The sequence below is a fragment of the Heterodontus francisci genome, chromosome 4 (assembly GCF_036365525.1).
Source record: "Heterodontus francisci isolate sHetFra1 chromosome 4, sHetFra1.hap1, whole genome shotgun sequence".
NCBI lineage: Eukaryota > Metazoa > Chordata > Chondrichthyes > Heterodontiformes > Heterodontidae > Heterodontus > Heterodontus francisci.
The window spans coordinates 115,135,485-115,156,031 of record NC_090374.1 but is presented as its reverse complement, the minus strand read 5'-3'; the positions used below and the strand labels follow the sequence as shown (position 1 = coordinate 115,156,031).

The 20,547-nt window shown below is 42.6% G+C and overlaps 1 protein-coding gene across 3 annotated transcripts in view; it reads left to right on the top strand.

Annotated features, from left to right (window-relative positions):
• LOC137369201 (transducin-like enhancer protein 1) overlaps positions 1–20,547 on the top strand; it is a 159,279-nt gene that overhangs the window by 33,360 nt on the left and 105,372 nt on the right. Inside the window, exons 5-6 of one of the 3 annotated variants that reach the window (XM_068030011.1) lie at positions 11,519–11,581; positions 12,622–12,723. In XM_068030011.1, the coding sequence (XP_067886112.1) occupies positions 11,519–11,581; positions 12,622–12,723 (165 nt within the window). Of the gene's footprint in view, positions 1–11,518; positions 11,582–12,618; positions 12,724–20,547 lie in introns of all 3 variants that reach the window. The other 2 variants (XM_068030013.1, XM_068030010.1) reach the window with 2 other exon arrangements.

Genomic DNA, 20,547 nt, shown 5'->3' with positions numbered 1-20,547 from the left:
CCTGCTCTTAGGCTTGCTATTAAAAATGAATGCAAACATACTGGCATGTTTCAAGAGCTCTGCATTAGGAACATAAACAATGAAGGGTACTTGAGATGCTAGGCTAAGAGCTGCCAGACAGTTACAAGAGCTTCCTCTTGTTGATGGGCTCACAATCTGCCTTGAGAGTGAACAAGGGCAATGCAGTTAGTGCTGCCAAGCCTGGTTATACAGCTTGCAAAAGAAAGTTAATATCTGTAAAGTTAAGAAAAAATACATTTTAAATATAATAGCAATGACTGCTTTAAGGAGTACACAAAGTGGTTGGAATCTTGAACTACAGTGTTTAAATGTTATGTTTTTAAGATGCCCTTTAATATTCTCGTGATTCCTTTTCCACCACCTTCTCTCAAAGGGCACCTTTATGTGTATATCTCCTTTTAATAGTACAGGCAGGTCCCCCAACCACTTTAGCACTAATCCCATTTTGTGCATGTAAAGTAGCTATGAAGTTGGTGATATAGTTTTTATGTTGGCTTTGCAGCTAGAAGCTTGCTCCACATGTTGAGAAATGACTTTGCTTAAATGTATAATTTTGATTATTGAAGCTGTTTTTGTGGGGAAGAAGGGAGAAAGAGATACAATGTAATGAAAACCCTTGAAACATGATTTGTATCTCTGTAGTGGATAGATCAAATAAGTCGCAAGTGAGATAAAAACAAGAAATGCTGGAAATACTCAGCAAGTCTGGCAGCATCTGTGGAGAGAGAAGCAGTTAACGTTTCAGGTCAGTGACCCTTCATCAGAACTGGCAAAGGTTAGAAATATAATAGGTTTTAAGCAAATAAAGTGGGGGTGGGACAAGAGATAACAAAAATAAAGGTGTTGCTAGGACAGGATCACAGAGGATAACTGACCAGATCATGGAGCAAAGGCAAATGGTATGTTAATGGTGTGTTGAAAGACAAAGCATTAGTGCAGTGAGGGTGTTAATGGTCAGAAAAATGAACAGCCCTGGCCCAAAGCACAAACATGAAAAAATCAGTGGGCAGGTACATGGTAAGATAAATGAATGATGAAACAAACTAAAATTTAAAAAAAACTGAAAATAAAAGGGAGGGCCATCCTGCTCTGAAATTATTGAACTCCATGTTCAGTCTGGCAGGCTGCAGCGTGCCTAATCGGTAGATGAGGTGCTGTTCCTCGCGCTCATGTTGATGTTCGCTGGAACACTGCAGCAAGCCCAGGACAGATATGTGGGCATGACAGCAGGGCGGGTGTGTTGAAATGGCCAGCAACCGGAAGCTCGGGGTCATGCTTTCGGACTGAGCAGAGGTGTTCCGCAAAGCGGTCACCCAATCTGCGTTTGGATTCCCCAATGTAGAGGAGACCACATTGTGAGCAGCGAATACAGTATACTAAATTGAAAGAAGTACAAGTAAACTGCTGCTTCACCTGAAAGGAGTGTTTAGGGCCTTGGATAGTCAGGAGAGAGGAGGTAAAAGTGCAGGTATTACACCTCCTGCGATTGCAGGGGAAGGTGCTGTGGGAAGGGGATGAGGTGTTGGCAATGGAGGAATGGACGAGGGTGTCATGGAGGGCACGATCCCTTCAGAATGCTGACAGGGGAGGGGAAGGGAAGATGCATTTGGTAATGGCATCATGCTGGACAAGTGAGATATGGTTAGTGCCATAAACTCCTATCCTGTATTCTATTATGCATTCTATTAAGTTTAACAAGCATTTATACTGTACCTTTCAGGACTTCCGGATGTCCCAAAGTGCTTTACAGTCAATGAAATACCAGTGAAATGAAATCACTATTGTAATGTAGGAAACCTAGCAACATAGTGAGGTCCCATGCTCCCATGTGTCATAGGCAAGCTTTGATATGTGGCTCTATTCTATCAAGTAAGCCATTAATAAATACGGTGAATAGTTGAAGCCCCAATGCAAGTCTTTATGGGTTACCACTAGTCACATCCTGCCAATTATCCCTACTATCTGTCTCTTGCTGCTCAGCCAGTTTCCCAACCGTGTCAATAATTTGCCATCAATTCCATGAGTTTCAGTTTTAACTAGGACTTTTCAACCCTTGTATGGCAAGAACCCAAATGTATTTTGACTTATGGCTCCCCACCCCACTCCCCTCCATGCTGAAGAGCTGTATATGCAAAATTACTGCTTGCATTACTTTGAAATGGGTGCAGAATTTGCTCCCAGAAGCTTAGGTGCAGCTGAAAACAGTCATCAAATTTTGTGAAAACTTTCGCTGTTCTCTGCTTCTTTGAATGCATTTTTATGGCATTGGTATGAGCCACATTAAAAATTGAAAAACTGGCAAGATTGCATGTTCTTAGGTGTGTTGTACCTAATGTGTATGAATAATGATTAGAGGACTTTAAACTTTAATATTGATACCTTAAAGCGGTATATGTTGTGAACGCCATGGTTTCCCTGGCCCCGATTTTAATTTGTGATTCTTTATGCCTATTTTTACTTTGAGATTGGCAGAAAATATTAGCCAGGACACAGTGGAGTAATTTCCCTTCTTTGCTTTGAAGTTCTTGCTATAGAGGGAGTGCAGCGAAGGTTGACCAGACTGATTCCTGGGATGGCAGGACTGACATATGATGAGAGATCGAGTCGGTTAGGATTATATTCGCTGGAGTTCAGAAGAGTGAGGGGGGTTCTCCAAGAACCCTATAAAATTCTAACAGGACTTAATAGGGTAGATGCAGGAAGGACATTCCCGATGGTGGGGGAGTCCAGAACCGGGGGTCATAGTCTAAGGATACAGGGTAAACCTTTCAGGACTGAGATGAGGAGAAATTACTTCACCCAGAGAGTGGTGAGCCTGTGGAATTCACTACCACAGAAAGCAGTTGAGGCCAAAACATTGTATGTTTTCAAGAAGGAGTTAGATATAGCTCTTGGGGCAAAAGGGATCAAAGGATATGGGGAGAAAGCGGGAATAGGTTACTGAGTTGGATGATCAGCCATGATCATAATGAATGACAGAGCTGGCTCGAAGGGCCGAATGGCCTACACCTGCTCCTATTTCCTATGTTTCTATGAATTAGAGACTTGCTATCTCTGATCTTATAATGGAGGGAAGGTCTTTGAAGATAGTTGGGTGCTGGATGTTGCCCTAATGAACTCCTGCAGCAATATCCTGTGGCTGAGATGATAAGCCTGCAACAACGACAGTCACCTGGGTCTTACTCCAGTTAGTGACAAGTTTCACCTGGTTCCTGTTCCTGTTCTACCATGGCTCCCTTGGTAGTATGCTTGGTTGAAATAAGAACATACAACATAACATAAGAAATAAGAGCAGGAGTAGACCATATGGCCCCTTGAGCCAACTCTGCCATTCAATTTTTTTTATTCTTTCATGGGATGTGCCTTTGTATGTTGCTGCAGTGCATCTTGTAGATGGTACACACAGCTGCCACTGTGCGTCGGTGGTGGAGGGAGTGAATGTTTGTTGATGGTGTGACAATCAAGCGGGCTGCTTTGTCCTGGATGGTGTCAAGCTTCTTGAGTGTTGTTGGAGCTGAACCCATCTAGGCAAGTGGAGAATATTCCATCACACTCCTGACTTGTGCATTGTAGATGGTGGACAGGCTTTGGGGAGACAGGAGATGAGTTACTCACCACAGGATTCCTAGCCTCTGACCTGCTGTTGTAGCTACAGTATTTATATGGCTACTCCAGTTCAGTTTCTGGTCAATAGTAGCCCCTAGGATGTTGATATTGGGGGATTCAGCGATGGTAATGTCATAGAATGTCAAGGGGAGTTGGTTAGAGTCTCTCTAGTTGGAGATGGTCATTGCCTGGGACTTGTGTGGCGCGAATGTTACTTGCCACTTATCAGCCCAAGCCTGAATATTGTCCAGGTCTTGCTGTGTTTCTACACGGACTGCTTCAGTATCTGAGGGGTCGCGAATGGTGTTGAACATCGTGCAATCATCAGCGAACTTCCCCACTTCTGACCTTTATGATTGAAGGAAGGTCATTGATGAAGCAGCTGAAGATGGTTGGGCCTGGGACATTACTCTGAGGAACTCCTGCAGTGATGTCCTGGAGCTCAGATGATTGACCTCCAACAACCACAACCATCTTCCTTTGCGTTAGGTATGACTCCAACTAGCGGAGGGTTTTCCCCCTGATTCCCATTGATTCCAGTTTTGCTAGGGCTCCTTGATGCCATACTCTGTCAAATGCTGCCTTGATGTCAAGGGTAGTCACTCTCACCTCACCTCTTGAGGTCAGCTCTTTTGTCCATGTTTGAACCAAGGCTGTAATGAGGTCAGGAGCTGAGTGGCTCTGGCGGAACCCAAACTGAGCATCACTGAGTAGGTTATTGCTAAGCAAGTGTGGCTTGATAACACTGTTGATGACACCTTCCATCACTTTACTGATGAATGAGAGTAGACTTCTTCGTCCTCGTCCTCCTCGTTTCGAGCGACAATGGGTAAGCGCCTGGAGGTGGTGTGTGGTTTATGGAGCAGTGCCTGGAGTGGCTATAAAGGCCAATATTAGAGTGACAGACTCTTCCACAGATGGGGTGGTAATTGACCGGGTTGGCTTGTCCTGCTTTTTGTGTACAGGACATACCTGGGCAATTTTCCGCATTGCCGGGCAGATGCCAGTGTTGTAGCTGTACTGGAAGAGCTTGGCTAGGGGCATGGCAAGTTCTGGAGCACAGTTCTTCAGTACTATTGCCAGAATATTGTCAAGGCCCATAGCCTTTGCAGTAGCCCGTGTCTTCAGTCGTTTGTTGAAATCACATGGGATGAATTGTAATGGCTCAAGTCTGGCATCATCTGTGATGCTGTGGACTTCAGGAGGAGGCTGGGTTGGATCATCAACTCGGCACTTCTGGCTGAAGATTGTTGCAAATGCTTCTGCCTTATCTTTCGCACTGATGTGCTGGGCTCCCCCATCATTGGTGTTGGGGATATTTGTGGAGCCACCTCCTTCAGTTAGTTGTTTAATTGTCCACCACCATTCACGGCTGGATGTGGCAGGACTGCAGAGCTTAGATCTGATCCATTGGTTATGGGATCGCTTAGCTCTGTCTTTTGCTTATTCAGTTTGGCACGCAAGTAGTCCTCTGTTGTAGCTTCACCAGTTTGTCACCTTATTTTTAGGTATGCCTGGTGCTGCTCCTAGTATGCCCGTCTGCACTCTTCATTGAACCAGGGTTGGTCTCCTGGCTTGATGGTAATGGTAGAGTGGGGGATATGCCGGGCCATGAGGTTATAGATCGTGGTTGAGTACAATTCTGCTACTGCTGATGGCCCACAGTGCCTCATGGATGCCCATGTTTGCATTGCTAGATCTGTTCGAAAGCTATCCCATTTAGTACGGTGTTAGTGCCACACAACATGATGGAGGGTATCCTCAATGTGAAGGCGGGACTTCATCTCCATAAGGACTGTGCGGTGGTCACTCCTACCAATACTGTCATGGACAGATGCATCTGCGGCAGGCAGATTGGTGAGGACAAGGTCAAATATGGTTTTTCCCTCACCACCTGCTGCAGACCCAGTCTAGCAGCTATGTCCTTTAAGACTCGGCCAGCTCGATCAGTAGTGGTGCTACCGAGCCACTCTTGGCGATGGACATTGAAGTCCCCCACCCAGAGTACGTTCTGCGCTCTTGCCATGCTCAGTGTTTCCTCCAAGTGGTGTTCAACATGGAGGAGTACTGACTGATCAACTGAGGGAGGGCGATAGATTGTAATCAGCAGGAGGTTTCCTTGCCCATGTTTGACCTGATGCAATGAGACTTCATGAGGTCCGGAGTCGATGTTAAGGACTCCAAGGGCAACTCCCTCCCGACTGTATGCCACTGTGCCGCCACCTCTGCTGGGTCTGTCCTGCCGGTGCGACAGGACGTGCCCGGGGATGGTGATGGTGGTGTCTGGGACGTTGTCTGTAAGGTATGATTCCATGAGTATGACTATGTCAGGCTGTTGCTTGACTAGTCTGTGGGACAGCTCTCCCAACTTTAGCACAACCCCCAGATGTTAGTAAGGAGGACTTTGCAGGGTCGACAGGGCTGGGTTTGCCGTTGTTTCCGGTGCCTAGGTCGATGCCGGGTGGTCGGTCTGGTTTCATTCCTTTTTATTGACTTCGTAGTGGTTAGATACAACTGAGTGGCTTGCTAGGCCATTTCAGAGGGCATTTTTAAGAGTCAACCACATTGCTGTGGGTCTGAAGTCACATGTCAGCCAGACCAGGTAAGGACAGCAGATTTCCTTCCCTAAAGGACATTAGTGAACCAAATGGGTTTTTAGAACATTCGACAATGGTTTCATGGTCATCATTAGAGTAGCTTTTAATTCTAGATTTATTAATTGAATTCAAGTTCCACCTTCTGCTGTGGTGGGATTTGAACCCATGTCCCCAGAGCAATACCCTGGATCTCTTGGTTTCTAGTCCAGTGACAATACCACTACGTCACCGCCTCCCCACCATATGATAATGGCTGTCTTCTGCCTCCACTCCACTTTCCCACACATTCCCCATGTCCCTTGTTTCCCTGAGAGATCAAAGACCTATCCGAGCCTTGAATATTTTCAATGATGGAGCATCCACAACCCTTCGGGGTAGACAATTTCAAAGATTCGCAACCTGCTGAGTAAAGAAATCCCTCCTCATCTCAGTCCTAAATGATTGACCCCTTATCCTGAGGCCTTTTTTATATTCCCCAGCCAGGGGAAACACCCTCTCAGTGTCTACCCTTTCGAGCCCCTTCAGAATCTGGTATGTTACAATGAGATCACCTCTCTGTCTTCCAACCTCCAGACAGTACAGGCCCCATTTACTCAGCTTCTCATCATGGGACAACCCTTTCATCCCAGGAACCAATCTTTGCTGTACTGCCTCCATGGCAATTATTATCCTTCCTTAGATATGGAGACCAAAACTGCCCAAATCACAATCTTGTATAATTGTAGCAAGACTTCCTTAAACTTGTACTCCAGTCCCCTTGCAATAAAAGCCAATTTACCATTTGTCTTCCCTATTGCTTGATGTACCTGCATGCTAACTTTGTTTTCTTTGTCTGAATACACCCAAGTCTCTCTGAACATCAACATTTAGAAGTCTCATGCTGGTTAAACATTCTTCTTTTCTATTCTTATTACCAAAGTGAAAAACCTCTCACTTCCCCCACATTGTACTCCATTGTCACCTTTGTTGCCCACTCACCTATCCTGTCTGTATCTCTGCAGCCTGTTTTTATCATCTTAGCTTACATTCCCAACTAGCTTTGTATTGTCACCAAACTTGGATACATTGCTCTCTTCATCCAAGTCAGTAATATAGATTGTTGAGGCCCCAGCACTGATCTTTGTGGCACTCCTAGTTATAGCCTGCCAAATTGAAAATGCCCCATTTATCCCTACCTTCTGCTTCCTATCAGTCAATCAATCCTCCATCCATGGTAATATATTAACTCCCAACTCCACGAGCCCTTATCTTGATTACTAACCTTTTCTGTGGCATCTTATCGAATGCCTTTTGGAAATCCAAGTATACTACATCCACTATCTCCCCCTTTATCTATCCTATTAGTTATATCCAAAAAAAACCTCAAAATTGTCAAACACAATTTCCCTTTTGTAAATCTATGTTGGCTCTGTCTGATCACACTATGATTTGCTAAGTGCTTTGGTTTTATTTAAGTTTAAGATTCTTGTTTTGGACTTGAGTATATCACTTTCAAACTTTAATATTGAGTTTGATTTGTAGTATCACTTTTTCCCTGAGGATTTTTAGTAAAAGATTACTAATTAACCCTGCCTCATTACACAATAACGCTCACTTCCTCATATCTGGAATGCAGTGCTTTTGTCCATGTTTGAACCAAGGCTATACTGAAGTCTGGAGCTAAGTGGCCCTGGCAGAACCCAAATTGAGTCTTAGTGAGCAGGTTATTGATGAGTAAATGCTGCTTGATAGTACTGTTGATGACTCATTTCATCATTTTGCCAATGATTGAGAGTAGGCTGATAAGGCAGTAGTTGACTGGGTTGCATTTGTTCTGATCTTTGTGGACAGAACATTACTGGGCAATGTCCCACATTATTGAATAGATGTCATTCTGCTCATATTTGTGGCCTGGCACTAGAAAAATGGCCATGAAAGCTGATGGATTACTGATTCAACAATGTCCCACAGCAGTGTACATGCTAATTTTTTTTTTTGGAATGCACAGGCAATTTGTTGAAGTGCACGGTCCCTTTAATTTTTTGTTTGCCGGGGGTGGTGGTGGGAGAGGGAGGGGGGTGGGAGTGGGGGGGGGGTTGGGTCAGGGGGAGATGGGGTGTGGGGAGGGAGGGGTGGGTGAGAGTAAGAGGGATGGATTGAATGAGGGAAGAGGAGGGAAAGGGGGGTGGAGATGTCGGAGGGAGAGAGAGAGTGTGAGTGGGGGGAGCAGGAGGGAGGGAGATGGGAACACCACCACCTGCAAATTCCCCTCCAAGCCACACACCATCCTGACTTGGAACTATATTGCCGTTCCTTCACTGTTGCTGGGTCAAAATCCTGGAACTCCCTTCCTAACCCCACATGGACAGCAGCGGTTCAAGAAAGTGGCTCACCACCACCTTCTCAAAGGCAATTAGGGAGGGGCAATAAATGCTGACCTAGCCAGCAATGTCCATATCCCATGAACAAAGTTTAAAAAAAAAACAGTACTCCAGGTGAGGTCTCACCAAGGCTGTATACAGTTGTAGTAAGACATCTTTACTCCTACACTCAAATCCCCCTGTAATAAAAGCCAGCATACCATTTGTCTTCTTAATTGCTTGCTGTACCTTCATGTTAGCTTTCAGTGACTCATGAACAAGAACACCCAAATCCCTTTTCAAGTTCAACACTTCCCAGCGCCTCTCCATTTGCAATAATACCATCTCTAGCACTTTCACAACAAAGCCCATCTAACTGGGTACTGATCAATACTCAATCTGCAGCCCTATATCCTTCTTTTGCCAAATAAAATGTTCGCATTTCATGATGGCAAGTCAGTATTTTCTTTAATAAACCACTTTTTTTTGTTTCAATAACTAATGCTGGTGACTGGAAATTATGGCCCAAAGTCAACTGTCATTGCAATTTAAAATAAAACTCTTCTCAACCTACATGTGAGGCATGAATAGGGCTGTGATATTACCACTTATAGCTATTACATAATTAATTTTTATTTGTTGTAAACTATCTAAATGTGGGTTAGGAGTGAAGTTGAAATTCAATGTATCTGGCCTTTATTTTCAATGTGTTAGAAAATAATTACATAAAAATTGAAATGCTAGCAATACTCATTAAGATATATGTATATGTAAAGAAAAAAGAATGGTTAATGTTCTGGGTGTAATCCTTTGATGGAACTGGGTTCTGCTGAAGGATTTTATCCAAAACATAAACCCGTGGTTTCTGTGTACTTTCAGGTTTTGTTTGATTCCCAAGACTTGTTTTACTTGCAAGGTAACCTTCAAATGCAAAAATCTGGCAAGTCAGGCTTGCATTGTGTTTTAATTAAAAAACAGTGGTGGCTCGGTTGGTAATGTTCACCTTCTGAGTCAGTAAGTTGTGGGTGTGAGCTCTGTTCCAGAGACTTGAGCATATAATCTTGGTTGATACTTCAGTGCAATTTGGAGTGAATGCTGCATCGTTGGAGGTGCTGTTTTTCAGGTGAGATGTTAAACTAAAGCCCCAGTCTATCTCCTCAGGAGGACTTAAAAGATCATGAAAGTGTCATGCAGGCCCCCAAGAATGAGGCACACATTATTTCGCCATATGAACATTAAAACTTAAAATTGCTGCTGGGAAGAAAAGAGGACATATCACAAGGAATTGACAGGCCCCTCGCCAGAAACACTTTTTTTTGCATAGGAACGGACAAAGGTGCCACTCTCTGCTCCAATTTAATCTGCAATGGACTTTTGATTACCAGACTTTGAAGGTGGAGAGGCTAGCATTCCAGGTTAACTGATAAGATGGCCAAATACACGAACAGACGTGGTCAGACCAGTTTAGTCACATGACTAACTGACCTGGAGTTTTTTTTAAATTTGAACTTGCCACAGGGAATTTGAACCTGAAGCTTTCTCACGGAACTGAAGACCCATTGAAGACACATGAACCCCAAGAGAGAAAAGTCTCCTACAGTGAACAAGGTTTAAGAAGCATACTGGACCCCAATGAAAAGCAAGAGTACTTATAAAAGGACTACAGTGAGCTCGAAGCACAGTAACAAGAAACTTTTCTGATATTGCCGCAAACCTCTCCATTTTATTTTACTCCTGCTCTTTTCTGTCTCTATTTGCATGTGCGTATTGCGTATGCATGCTAGCTTAGGGCACGATGTGTATCCATTGGCATTAACCGAATTAGAGTTTAAGTTTTAATAAATTTCACTTTTCTTCTTTAAACCTAAGAAAGCCTGTTTATGCTCATTTCTTTGCCTTGTAATTGGAAAGTGGTGAACAAGGATTCACCAAGGGGGGAGCTCAAAACAGTGTGTTTAAAAATTAAATCCTGCTACAATAAGACCAGATGACGATTAAAAGGGACCCCTACATGCCTTTCTCACTTAGTCGTAACAGAAGGCACTATATTTTTCCCTATTCTTTCTAATTGAGAAACCTGCCAGTTAACTACAATAATGCACATTTAAGATCAGTACTGAGAGATTAAAGGAGCTAAGTTGGGGGTAGGGGTGAAGTTTGGAGTCTGGTGTACCATGGCTCAGTGTTGATATTGCTCTTGTTTTGGATTTTCATCAATGACATAGATTCAGAAACTCAATATAAATTAATCAATTTTGCAGATGAAACCACAGTATGGAGGGATAGTGGAATCATAAGGCTCGGACTACAGAATGAATTGGGCGAAATATATATGTGGCCAGAACAATGGTAGAAAGTACTGTACGTAGAAAAAAACAGGCATCATGCACTCCATGAATAGTGTTGAATTACTAAGGAAAAAGTTGAAAGAAGCCTAGGAATCTTGTTAGACTTGACGCTAAGTTGCTCAGTCAACAAAACTGATAGAATGTTGACCTATGTAGCCAAAACAGAAAATTAGTCAGGAAGTAATGGTCAGACTGTATAGTATTCTGGTCACATTACACCTTGAGTACTTTGTCCAGTTCTGGATTGCAGTGTTTTATTTCAAGAGTGATAAACTAAACAACAAATGCAGCATTTCGAGAAAATTACATTTTGGAGCAACTGAAACTGTTACCATGTGGTGTTCGTGCAATTCTACATTTTCAAAGAGCACTGTATGACTTTGTTTTTGGTTCAAAATTTGAAAAGAGAACTTCTGTTCACTTAAGTTTAATTGTGTTGGCATTGACCAGAAAGACAGTTTTTCTCAGGAATAGTTTATACCACAATATGAAAAACACTTGCTTAATTTACTATATTGTAATGTATTATTCCTTATTCACTGGATATTTGACCACTAATGCTGAGTTTTCTTTGCTGCTAATCAATTGTCGTCATCTTGTTATCCAGACAGAAATAGCGAAACGACTGAATACGATTTGTGCACAAGTGATTCCCTTTCTGTCTCAGGAAGTAAGTGAACTCATTGGACTGTTCAGCTGTTAAGTGCAATTATGTTCTGTGCTTGTAAATTAGTTATCAGTACTGAGGAATATTGTGAACATCTGTTACTGTTTTGGGGAGGGGTGTTTAAGTTATAATATAACAAATGGCGAATACCCTAGTTCACACCCTAAATTGCAGTGGAAAACTGAGGCGCTGAGCAGTAGATTTTAGCATTGTGATTGCTTGTCTTGGTTTTAATTGTTTTCCTCATAACCGTCCAAACATTACATTTCATGTTCTTTGGTTTATAAACATTTTTGCAAGGAAACGTGATTTTAGTTCTTCACTTCTCAGATCCTCATTCTTGACCCAAAAAGAATTGTTGTCTAGAACTATTGGTATCCCATGAGCAAATTTATTAGACTGTATCATCAAATTCAAAACTGGCTGACTTTCCCTCCTTTTTCCTTTTACTCTTCTTTTGTCACACCGCGCCCCCCAAACTCACATGCGGTGACTATGTTTGTAGCATATTCTCGTGGTGTGGCACAAGTATACAGACCAGGAAGATCCCTACTTTGATTCCGGATCTGTGCTGAATTAACTGATCTCAACCAGGATATTGGTACAGTGCTACTTGTTTGGGCTGGGTTGTTTGGTGGGAGAGTGATGAAAACGAGACAGCCAGGGTTCTTGCTGCTGATCGCTGTCCAGTCACCCCTGCTGGGTATGTGTGGACAATAAATGAGTGTATGATCTGGTTCAATTTAAGATATCTGCTTCCACTTATTGTTGAGGCTCATACAGACAGAATGGGGATTTTGGTGAGGTTTTTCTTGTCGCTGCTATGGTACTGCACGCTGGTGCATTAATGCGCGGCACTGGATAACTTTTTGAATTTGGTTTCTTGTAAATGTTTTGATCTACACATTTCCACTTTGGTACACCACCAGTATAATGATAAATGAAGCAAACTTCATATATATTTCAGTTTTTTTTAATGCAGCAGGATTTAGTTATGAAGATTAGTGATTTAACACAAGAATCTTCTTTCTGTGAACGAGCATCAACAACAGGTGGCACAGGCTGTGGAACGTGCAAAGCAAGTGACCATGGCAGAGTTGAACAGCATCATCGGGGTACGTGGGCTTCCCAGTCTGCCTCTTACAGTGTGTATACCCATCTTCTTCACTTACTTTTATTTGTATATGTTTGTGTTTGTGCCTTAGGGTAATATGCTTTATGTACTTAAGAACAGTTGCATCTTTATTCCTTAGAGTATTCAAACTTCATACGGAAGAGAAATTTGACCTAGATACTATTTAAATGGAAATCTGTGACTGAACTTCAGCATGTGTATTTCCAAATGGCCTGTCAAAGTTAGTTAGTCAATACGCTTGTTGTCCAGGTCATTTTCTTGTATCTGGACTGTATTCTTATGACTGCAGCATTGTCTCTAGATTCAGTTGCACACAATTTTTGTTAAATGAGCCATGTGAGTGCTGCTGCTTCTGCTCTCTTCTTCCTTCCCTCCTTTAATATATTAGCGCCAGAAATGAGTGTTGAAAACCTTGATGTTTTGTCTCTCGCTGAAACAATCCACTGCCAGAGGTTGCCCTTTTTAAATTTTCTTCATGAATGAGAAGATTTGGCAAATTCAAATTACCCATTTATCAATTTATGTTAATTGCTCAGGTGAAAATGCCCTGCTGATTTTTATAGTTCTGAGACACTTTGTAATGATAATCAGACATGCCATTGTAAGGATTAACACTGGCAAAGACCAATGACATCTTTAGACAAAGAGACCAGTTAATCCATCTGGGCTCAAAACTACATTCCAACTGGAGATTTAAAAATAAAAGCTGTGGATTAGTGCTGATAAAAGAATTGGACACAGCTTGAAAAGTTTTCTTTCATTAGTTTCTCAATTGCAGATTTACAGTCAGTTTGCCTTTGGTAAGCTATAGCCAATCAATTAGGCGAAATAAACTGGTAGGGTGACCTTCATTTTCATTTTTAATGATTTTGTCCCAAAACAGCATCAGTGACCTTTAAGAATACATTTTTCTTGCTGTTTTACGTGTACATGATTATTGAGCTTTGCATAAACATAGAACCTTCATGCACATTCTTCCTACCTTCTAACTCTTCTCTTCCCTCTTCTGTGTTCTCTTTTCTCCTCTTCTCTATTCTCATCACCCCCTTTTAATCTACTTTAGTCTCATTTTATTAGAACTTACGAGTCTTTTATACTTGTGCTATACCGCAATTGCTCCAAACAGGTTTTATTCCTTCTCTGAAGACACAGACTCCGTAATAAGAAAGAACTTCTATTTATATAGTACCTTTTACATACTCATGATTCATAACCAATGACATGCTTTTTAAAGATATGGACAGCAGAGTTTTGGATGAGCTGAAGTTTAGAGATGGGCTATGTTTTAGAGGTGGAAGCAGGCATTCTTTGTGATGAAGAAGTTATGGGGTTGTAGACTCAACGCGGGATCTAACAGAACTTCACTGTTGCAAATAATGTGGTTAAGCCGGAGATGACAAGGGAGAGGAAGTAGTTTGTAACCGAAATATGAAGTTTCTGCTTGGGGCCAGAGATGTTGGCTTTGGTCTTCCTAATGTTTCGCTGCAGGAAGTTGCTGCTCGTGCATTACTGGATGTCTGACAATCAATCTGATGGTAAAATCAGGCAGGCTGGAGCTACAGTCACTGCATAGGCACAGGACTGGGAAAATCTCCCATGCGTAATACTTCGATCCTGATGCTTTGAAATTTCTACAGGTGATAAGACGTAAGCCACTGATTTTAAAAGAAGACATTCTATTAATCTGTTTACCTCCCCCAAGTTCAAATATTAACACTCAAAAGAACTGACAACTACAAAAATTGGATAAATTGGCAATTGTTTAATTTTTTTTTTAAATCTATGTTTCTGCCCAGCCATAAATGTACTTAGTAATCTTAACCATTTTAGTGGCGTACCTAATTTGGAAAACCAACTCTGTCCAAACACCTCAAACATCCACTCTGCCATTTCTGGACAGGTGAGTATCTTTGAGGGGGATTGGTCTTAATTCAGAAAATGGTAAAATAGCTTTCTAATTGTGCCCTAACTAGGCACTGTAGCTTTATAAATCCTGTTCCAGTTTTTTTTGTTTATACATCTCTGTCGCTCTATAGATCTGTCACACATCAAGTGGCCATTTTCATAATTATCCTGTGTAGTACAATTAGACTTGTGTTCTGACACATGCATCATTTTGCTTGAAAAGGAACTGGTACATCCTGACAAACCAGAACAGCATAAAATTGGACTGACACATCTCAGGACCTTTGAACATGCAATGTGTCAACCTGTCTCCCAAGGGGAAGCAGACAACAGAAGTCTATCTATTTGTACTAACAGCAGCTGCAGTGCAAATAAATGCTGATCCATTTTATGGCAGCTGCCTGCATCGTGAAGGGACATGACCTAGTGTAAAGGACAATTGGGGTCATGCACTAAAACCATTGATAATTAGACTAAGAATAGATGAAGCAAAAGTCCTGGTAAAGTTTTTTTTCTAGAAAGACCAAAGTTCTTTATTGATTTGCAGAGAATCTAAGTTCCTAAGTAGTGCCTCCTTTTAGACTGGTTCTATTTGTTTCTCCTAGCAGACTAAATGTTCATTTTGTCAACTATTGATATATCAGCTTGATTACCAATGTGTTAATTTTTTTTTACAATGTGAAGACAAATCAATAAAGTTAGTAGAATTTAATTAGCATTACTATGTAATATTAGGTATCTTGTTTTTTTATGAAAGCAGATATCATGTGATTAAATTTGGCAGAGGATTAATGGATGTTGGTGTATTTTGCCCTGTCTTCTGCAACAACGCCCCCCACACAGTTGTCTTAGCACCTAGTTATCTGTATTGTGATGAGCTTCAGAGGACAGAGTTAACTTCTTGATGGTTTAATCTTCAGAGTAATCAGTCAATCCTATGATCTATAAACTGGGCTGAGGGCATTACAATAAGGACAAAGCCAAACAGCAGTAAGAATTGCAGTTATATGTTTAAAAAAAGACATGGCTTTCTAAGTACCCTCTCAACAATGCATAATGCTTTGAGGTAGGGACAGTCAGGAGGGGTGAAGAAAGGAGAAAGACAAACGGAAGTTTGATAGATTGTAGATCTGGTTTATTTTGTTTATCTGGGTTGTTCAATGCAGGATGAATGACAGAAGAACAAGCTTGTGAACTCTTAGTAGGGTACCAACTAGACTTACTTGCATTATGTTTAAGAGGATAGATGATGTCCAAAGGTGAGTTACTATAACTGCAAGTTGTGTAATCTTGAGTGGTGGTCAGCCTAAGAAGTAGAGATTTTGCATGTTCTGTTCTAATCATGTTTCAAATTCTAGTTTTTGACATAATGATGGAAATAATTATTCCCATTCCCAACTTTAGAACTTTATCCCAAGAATAGATGGAATGCTGGTGAATTGAAGGATTTGTTGTACTTCATTGCCGACTAAAGCTGCTAATTTGGGTTCCACGAGAAAGTCCCTTTTTTAAAAAATGCTGATCATGAAGGTGGAAACTTTGCAAAGTTTGAAGATCTTGCAGTTTAAAATGAACTGTGTTGTGCATTCAGAGTAAAGCTACATGAGGTCTTTACTGGGAGCAGCCATGTTGGAATCTTCTAATCACACCTCCCAACAGAGAGGACAGCAGAGATGGTTGTATACAAAAGATATTGCAGTATCTTCACAGACCTGAAACATTAACTCTGCTTCTCTCTCCACAGATGCTGCCTGACCTGCTGAGTATTTCCAGCACTTTGTTTTTATTTCAGATTTCCAGCATCTGCAGTATTTTGCTTTTACAATATACCACACTGCCTCCCCACTTTAAAAAAAAACAATTTGTACAGTAACTGTAAAAATGGTACTTGCACATAATTTTCCAGAATACAATAAAAATACCCTGAAATTTAACAGGTTTGTGTTGCATGCCTGATATTCCTGCAATCAATGAAAGCATATATAACCAGTATTTCCAGAGTAGTTTACATGAAAAACAAAAATTATTTCCTTAACACTTATTTATATGTCTTTACTTTTTGTCAATGATGTTTTTGTTAATGAAAGGAACAACTTATTTCTTCTTTCTTACATGTTTTCATATAACCTATCTGGCTTCTTCCTCTTTCTGTCTGGATATCTTCCATTTTCATATGATTCTCGACAGGGGCGAGAGTAACAGGGTAGTTGTTATGGGTGACTTTAACTTTCCAAATGTTGACTGGAAATACTATAGTTCGAGTACTTTAGATGGGTCAGTTTTTGTCCAGTGTGTGCAGGAGGGTTTTCTGACACAGTATGTAGACAGGCCATCCAGGGGCGATGCCACATTGGATTTGGTACTGGGTAATGAACCCGGCCAGGTGTTAGATTTAGATATAGGTGAGCACTTTGGTGATAGTGATCACAATTCGGTTAGGTTTACCTTAGCGATGGGCAGGGACAGGTATATACCGCAGGGCAAGAATTATAGCTGGGGGAAAGGAAATTATGATGCGATTAGGCAAGATTTAGGATGCGTAGGATGGGGAAGGAAACTGCAGGGGATGGGCACAATCGACATGTGGAGCTTATTCAAGGAGCAGCTACTGCATGTCCTTGATAAGTATGTACCTGTCGGGCAGGGAGGAAGTTGTTGAGCGAGGGAGCGTGGTTTACTAAAGAAGTTGAAGCGCTTGTCAAGAGGAAGAAGAAGGCTTATGTTAGGATGAGACGTGAAGGCTCAGTTAGGGCGCTTGAGAGTTACAAGCTAGCCAGGAAGGATCTAAAGGGAGAGCTAAGAAGAGCAAGGAGAGGACACGAGAAGTCATTGGTGGATAGGATCAAGGAAAACCCTAAGGCTTTCTATAGGTATATCAGGAATAAAAGAATGACTAGAGTTAGATTAGGGCCAATCAAGGATAATAGTGGGAAGTTGTGTGTGGAATCAGAGGAGATAGGGGAAGCATTAAATGAATATTTTTCGTCAGTATTTACAGCAGAGAAATAAAATGTTGTCGAGGAGAATACTGAGATTCAGACTACTAGGCTAGATGGGATTGAGGTTCACAAGGAGGAGGTGTTAGCAATTTTGGAAAGTGTGAAAATAGATAAGTCCCCTGGGCCACATGGGATTTATCCAAGGATTCTCTGGGAAGCCAGGGAGGAGATTGCAGAGCCTTTGCCCTTGATCTTTATGTCGTCATTGTCGACAGGAATAGTGCCGGAAGACTGGAGGATAGCAAATGTTGTCCCCTTGTTCAAGAAGGGGAGTAGAGACAGCCCTGGTAATTATAGACCTGTGAGCCTTACTTCGGCTGTGGGTAAAATGTTGGAAAAGGTTATAAGAGACAGGATTTATAATCATCTTGAAAAGAATAAGTTCATTAGCGATAGTCAGCACGGTTTTGTGAAGGGTATGTCGTGCCTCACAAACCTTATTGAGTCTTTCGAGAAGGTGACCAAACAGGTGGATGAGGGTAAAGCAGTGGCTGTGGTGTATATGGATTTCAGTAAGGCGTTTGATAAGGTTTCCCACGGTAGGCTATTGCAGAAAATACGCAAGTATGGGGTTGAAGGTGATTTAGAGCTTTGGATCAGAAATTGGCTAGCTGAAAGAAGACAGAGGGTGGTGGTTGATGGCAAATGTTCATCCTGGAGTTTAGTTACTAGTGGTGTACCGCAAGGATCTGTTTTGGGGCCACTGCTGTTTGTCATTTTTATAAATGACCTGGAAGAGGGTGTAGAAGGGTGGGTTAGTAAATTTGCGGATGACACGAAGGTCGGTGGAGTTGTGGATAGTGCCGAAGGATGTTGTAGGGTACAGAGGGACATAGATAGGCTGCAGAGCTGGGCTGAGAGATGGCAAATGGAGTTTAATGCGGAAAAGTGTGAGGTGATTCACTTTGGAAGGAGTAACAGCAATGCAGAGTACTGGGCTAATGGGAAGATTCTTGGTAGTGTAGATGAACAGAGAGATCTTAGTGTCCAGGTACATAAATCCCTGAAAGTTGCTACCCAGGTTAATAGGGCTGTTAAGAAGGCATATGGTGTGTTAGCATTTATTAGTAGGGGGATCGAGTTTCGGAGCCACGAGGTCATGCTGCAGCTGTACAAAACTCTGGTGAGACCGCACCTGGAGTATTGTGTGCAGTTCTGGTCACCGCATTATAGGAAGGATGTGGAAGCTTTGGAAAGGGTGCAGAGGAGATTTACTAGGATGTTGCCTGGTATGGAGGGAAGATCTTACGAGGAAAGGCTGAGGGACTTGAGGTTGTTTTCATTGGAGAGAAGGAGGAGGAGAGGTGACTTAATAGAGACATATAAGATAATCAGAGGGTTAGATAGGGTGGATAGTGAGAGTCTTTTTCCTCGGATGGTGATGGCAAACACGAGGGGACATAGCTTTAAGTTGAGGGGTGATAGATATAGGACAGATGTTAGAGGTAGTTTCTTTACTCAGAGAGTAGTAGGGGCGTGGAACGCCCTGCCTGCAACAGTAGTAGACTCGCCAACTTTAAGGGCATTTAAGTGGTCATTGGATAGACATATGGATGAAAATGGAATAGTGTAGGTCAGATGGTTTCACAGGTCGGCGCAACATCGAGGGCCGGAGGGCCTGTACTGCGCTGTAATGTTCTAATTCTAATATAGCTTGACTCTGCTCTCCCAACATCTCGGACTGTGTCGACCCTGCAATTTGACTTTGCCTACCTGCTCCACTTAATGGTTGGGACTGTGAAATTGATTCATAAGTCTCAATCAAAGCCCCTGACTCACTTCGCTCTCGGGATTCTCTGATACCGGCAAACTTTCACTTCCTTTGTGACTTGCACTTTCTTTCTGACTTTCACTTGGGACTGTAGGAATTTGGACTGTAGGAAGTTTCTCATGCTCTGTCTTTGTCAGATTACCTCTTGCAAGCAAATGATCGACGTGACACTGACGAGTCTCACCAATCTTTTGCTAGATATGTGAATATACCTAGGACTGGATTTTATGTAGGTTTATGCTCTCAGCGCCGGGCAGAAAAGTCGGGGGTAACCCCGTTTGTACTTTTTTTTTCTGACCCCGGCGTGCTCCTCTGGTCTTTTGGGGTCAAAGTTCAAGAAGGCGGGATCTCCATCCCTTTAAACACCTAATCAGGATGAGGATCCTGCCCCCAAGAGCTGTCAGCCAATCACAGGACGGCAGCTCAGCAGTATCAGCAGCGTCACTGGGAGCAGTGGCCACTGCCAGTACTGCATAGACCTCGGACTAAGGTCCAGTGCTGGAACCCCGGACCTCGGTTAAGTGAGGTGGGGTTGCCAGGGCCAGTCCAGAAGGCGTGGAGGGGATGTGGTGGGGGGTTGGTCATGCAATCCAGGGGGAAGGGAGTCCTGGGGGAGTACATTTGTTTCTGGTGCGGGTCTTCCATGAGCCCACAAAGGAGGGACTACCCCCCTCCCCCACAAAGCCTGCAGGAAGGGCGCCTCATTATCCAAGGCATCCTCCCTGTGTGGCAAAGGCCCTTATTTGGCCTCTGGAGGGGAAGGCCATCACTGGCCTGGCCCGTCCCCGGGAGAATCGGAACAGACAATCATGGCGTCGGGTTCCGTGGCAGCTGCTGCCTCTCCAATTCTCCGGCCCACAACCACCACCCCCCCACTCCCCCCCACCCCCCCCCCCCCGGCCACGAAACCCGCCATCGGGAGGAGAACAAGATCCAGCCCCTAGTCTTTTTACAACAACTCCAAATGCACACTTCTTATCACCTCAGTGATTTTTCACCAGTAACATCTGACCTGCACTTTCTATGTTTCATGCCTCGAGTATCATGACATATCTTCAGTCTATGTCTTGCTTTTCTCTTTCCTTGCTGTTGACATCTGGCTTAAGCAAACTAAACCTTGTCCTCAAAGCATGTTTAAACTGTTGTAGACTGTGGGGTT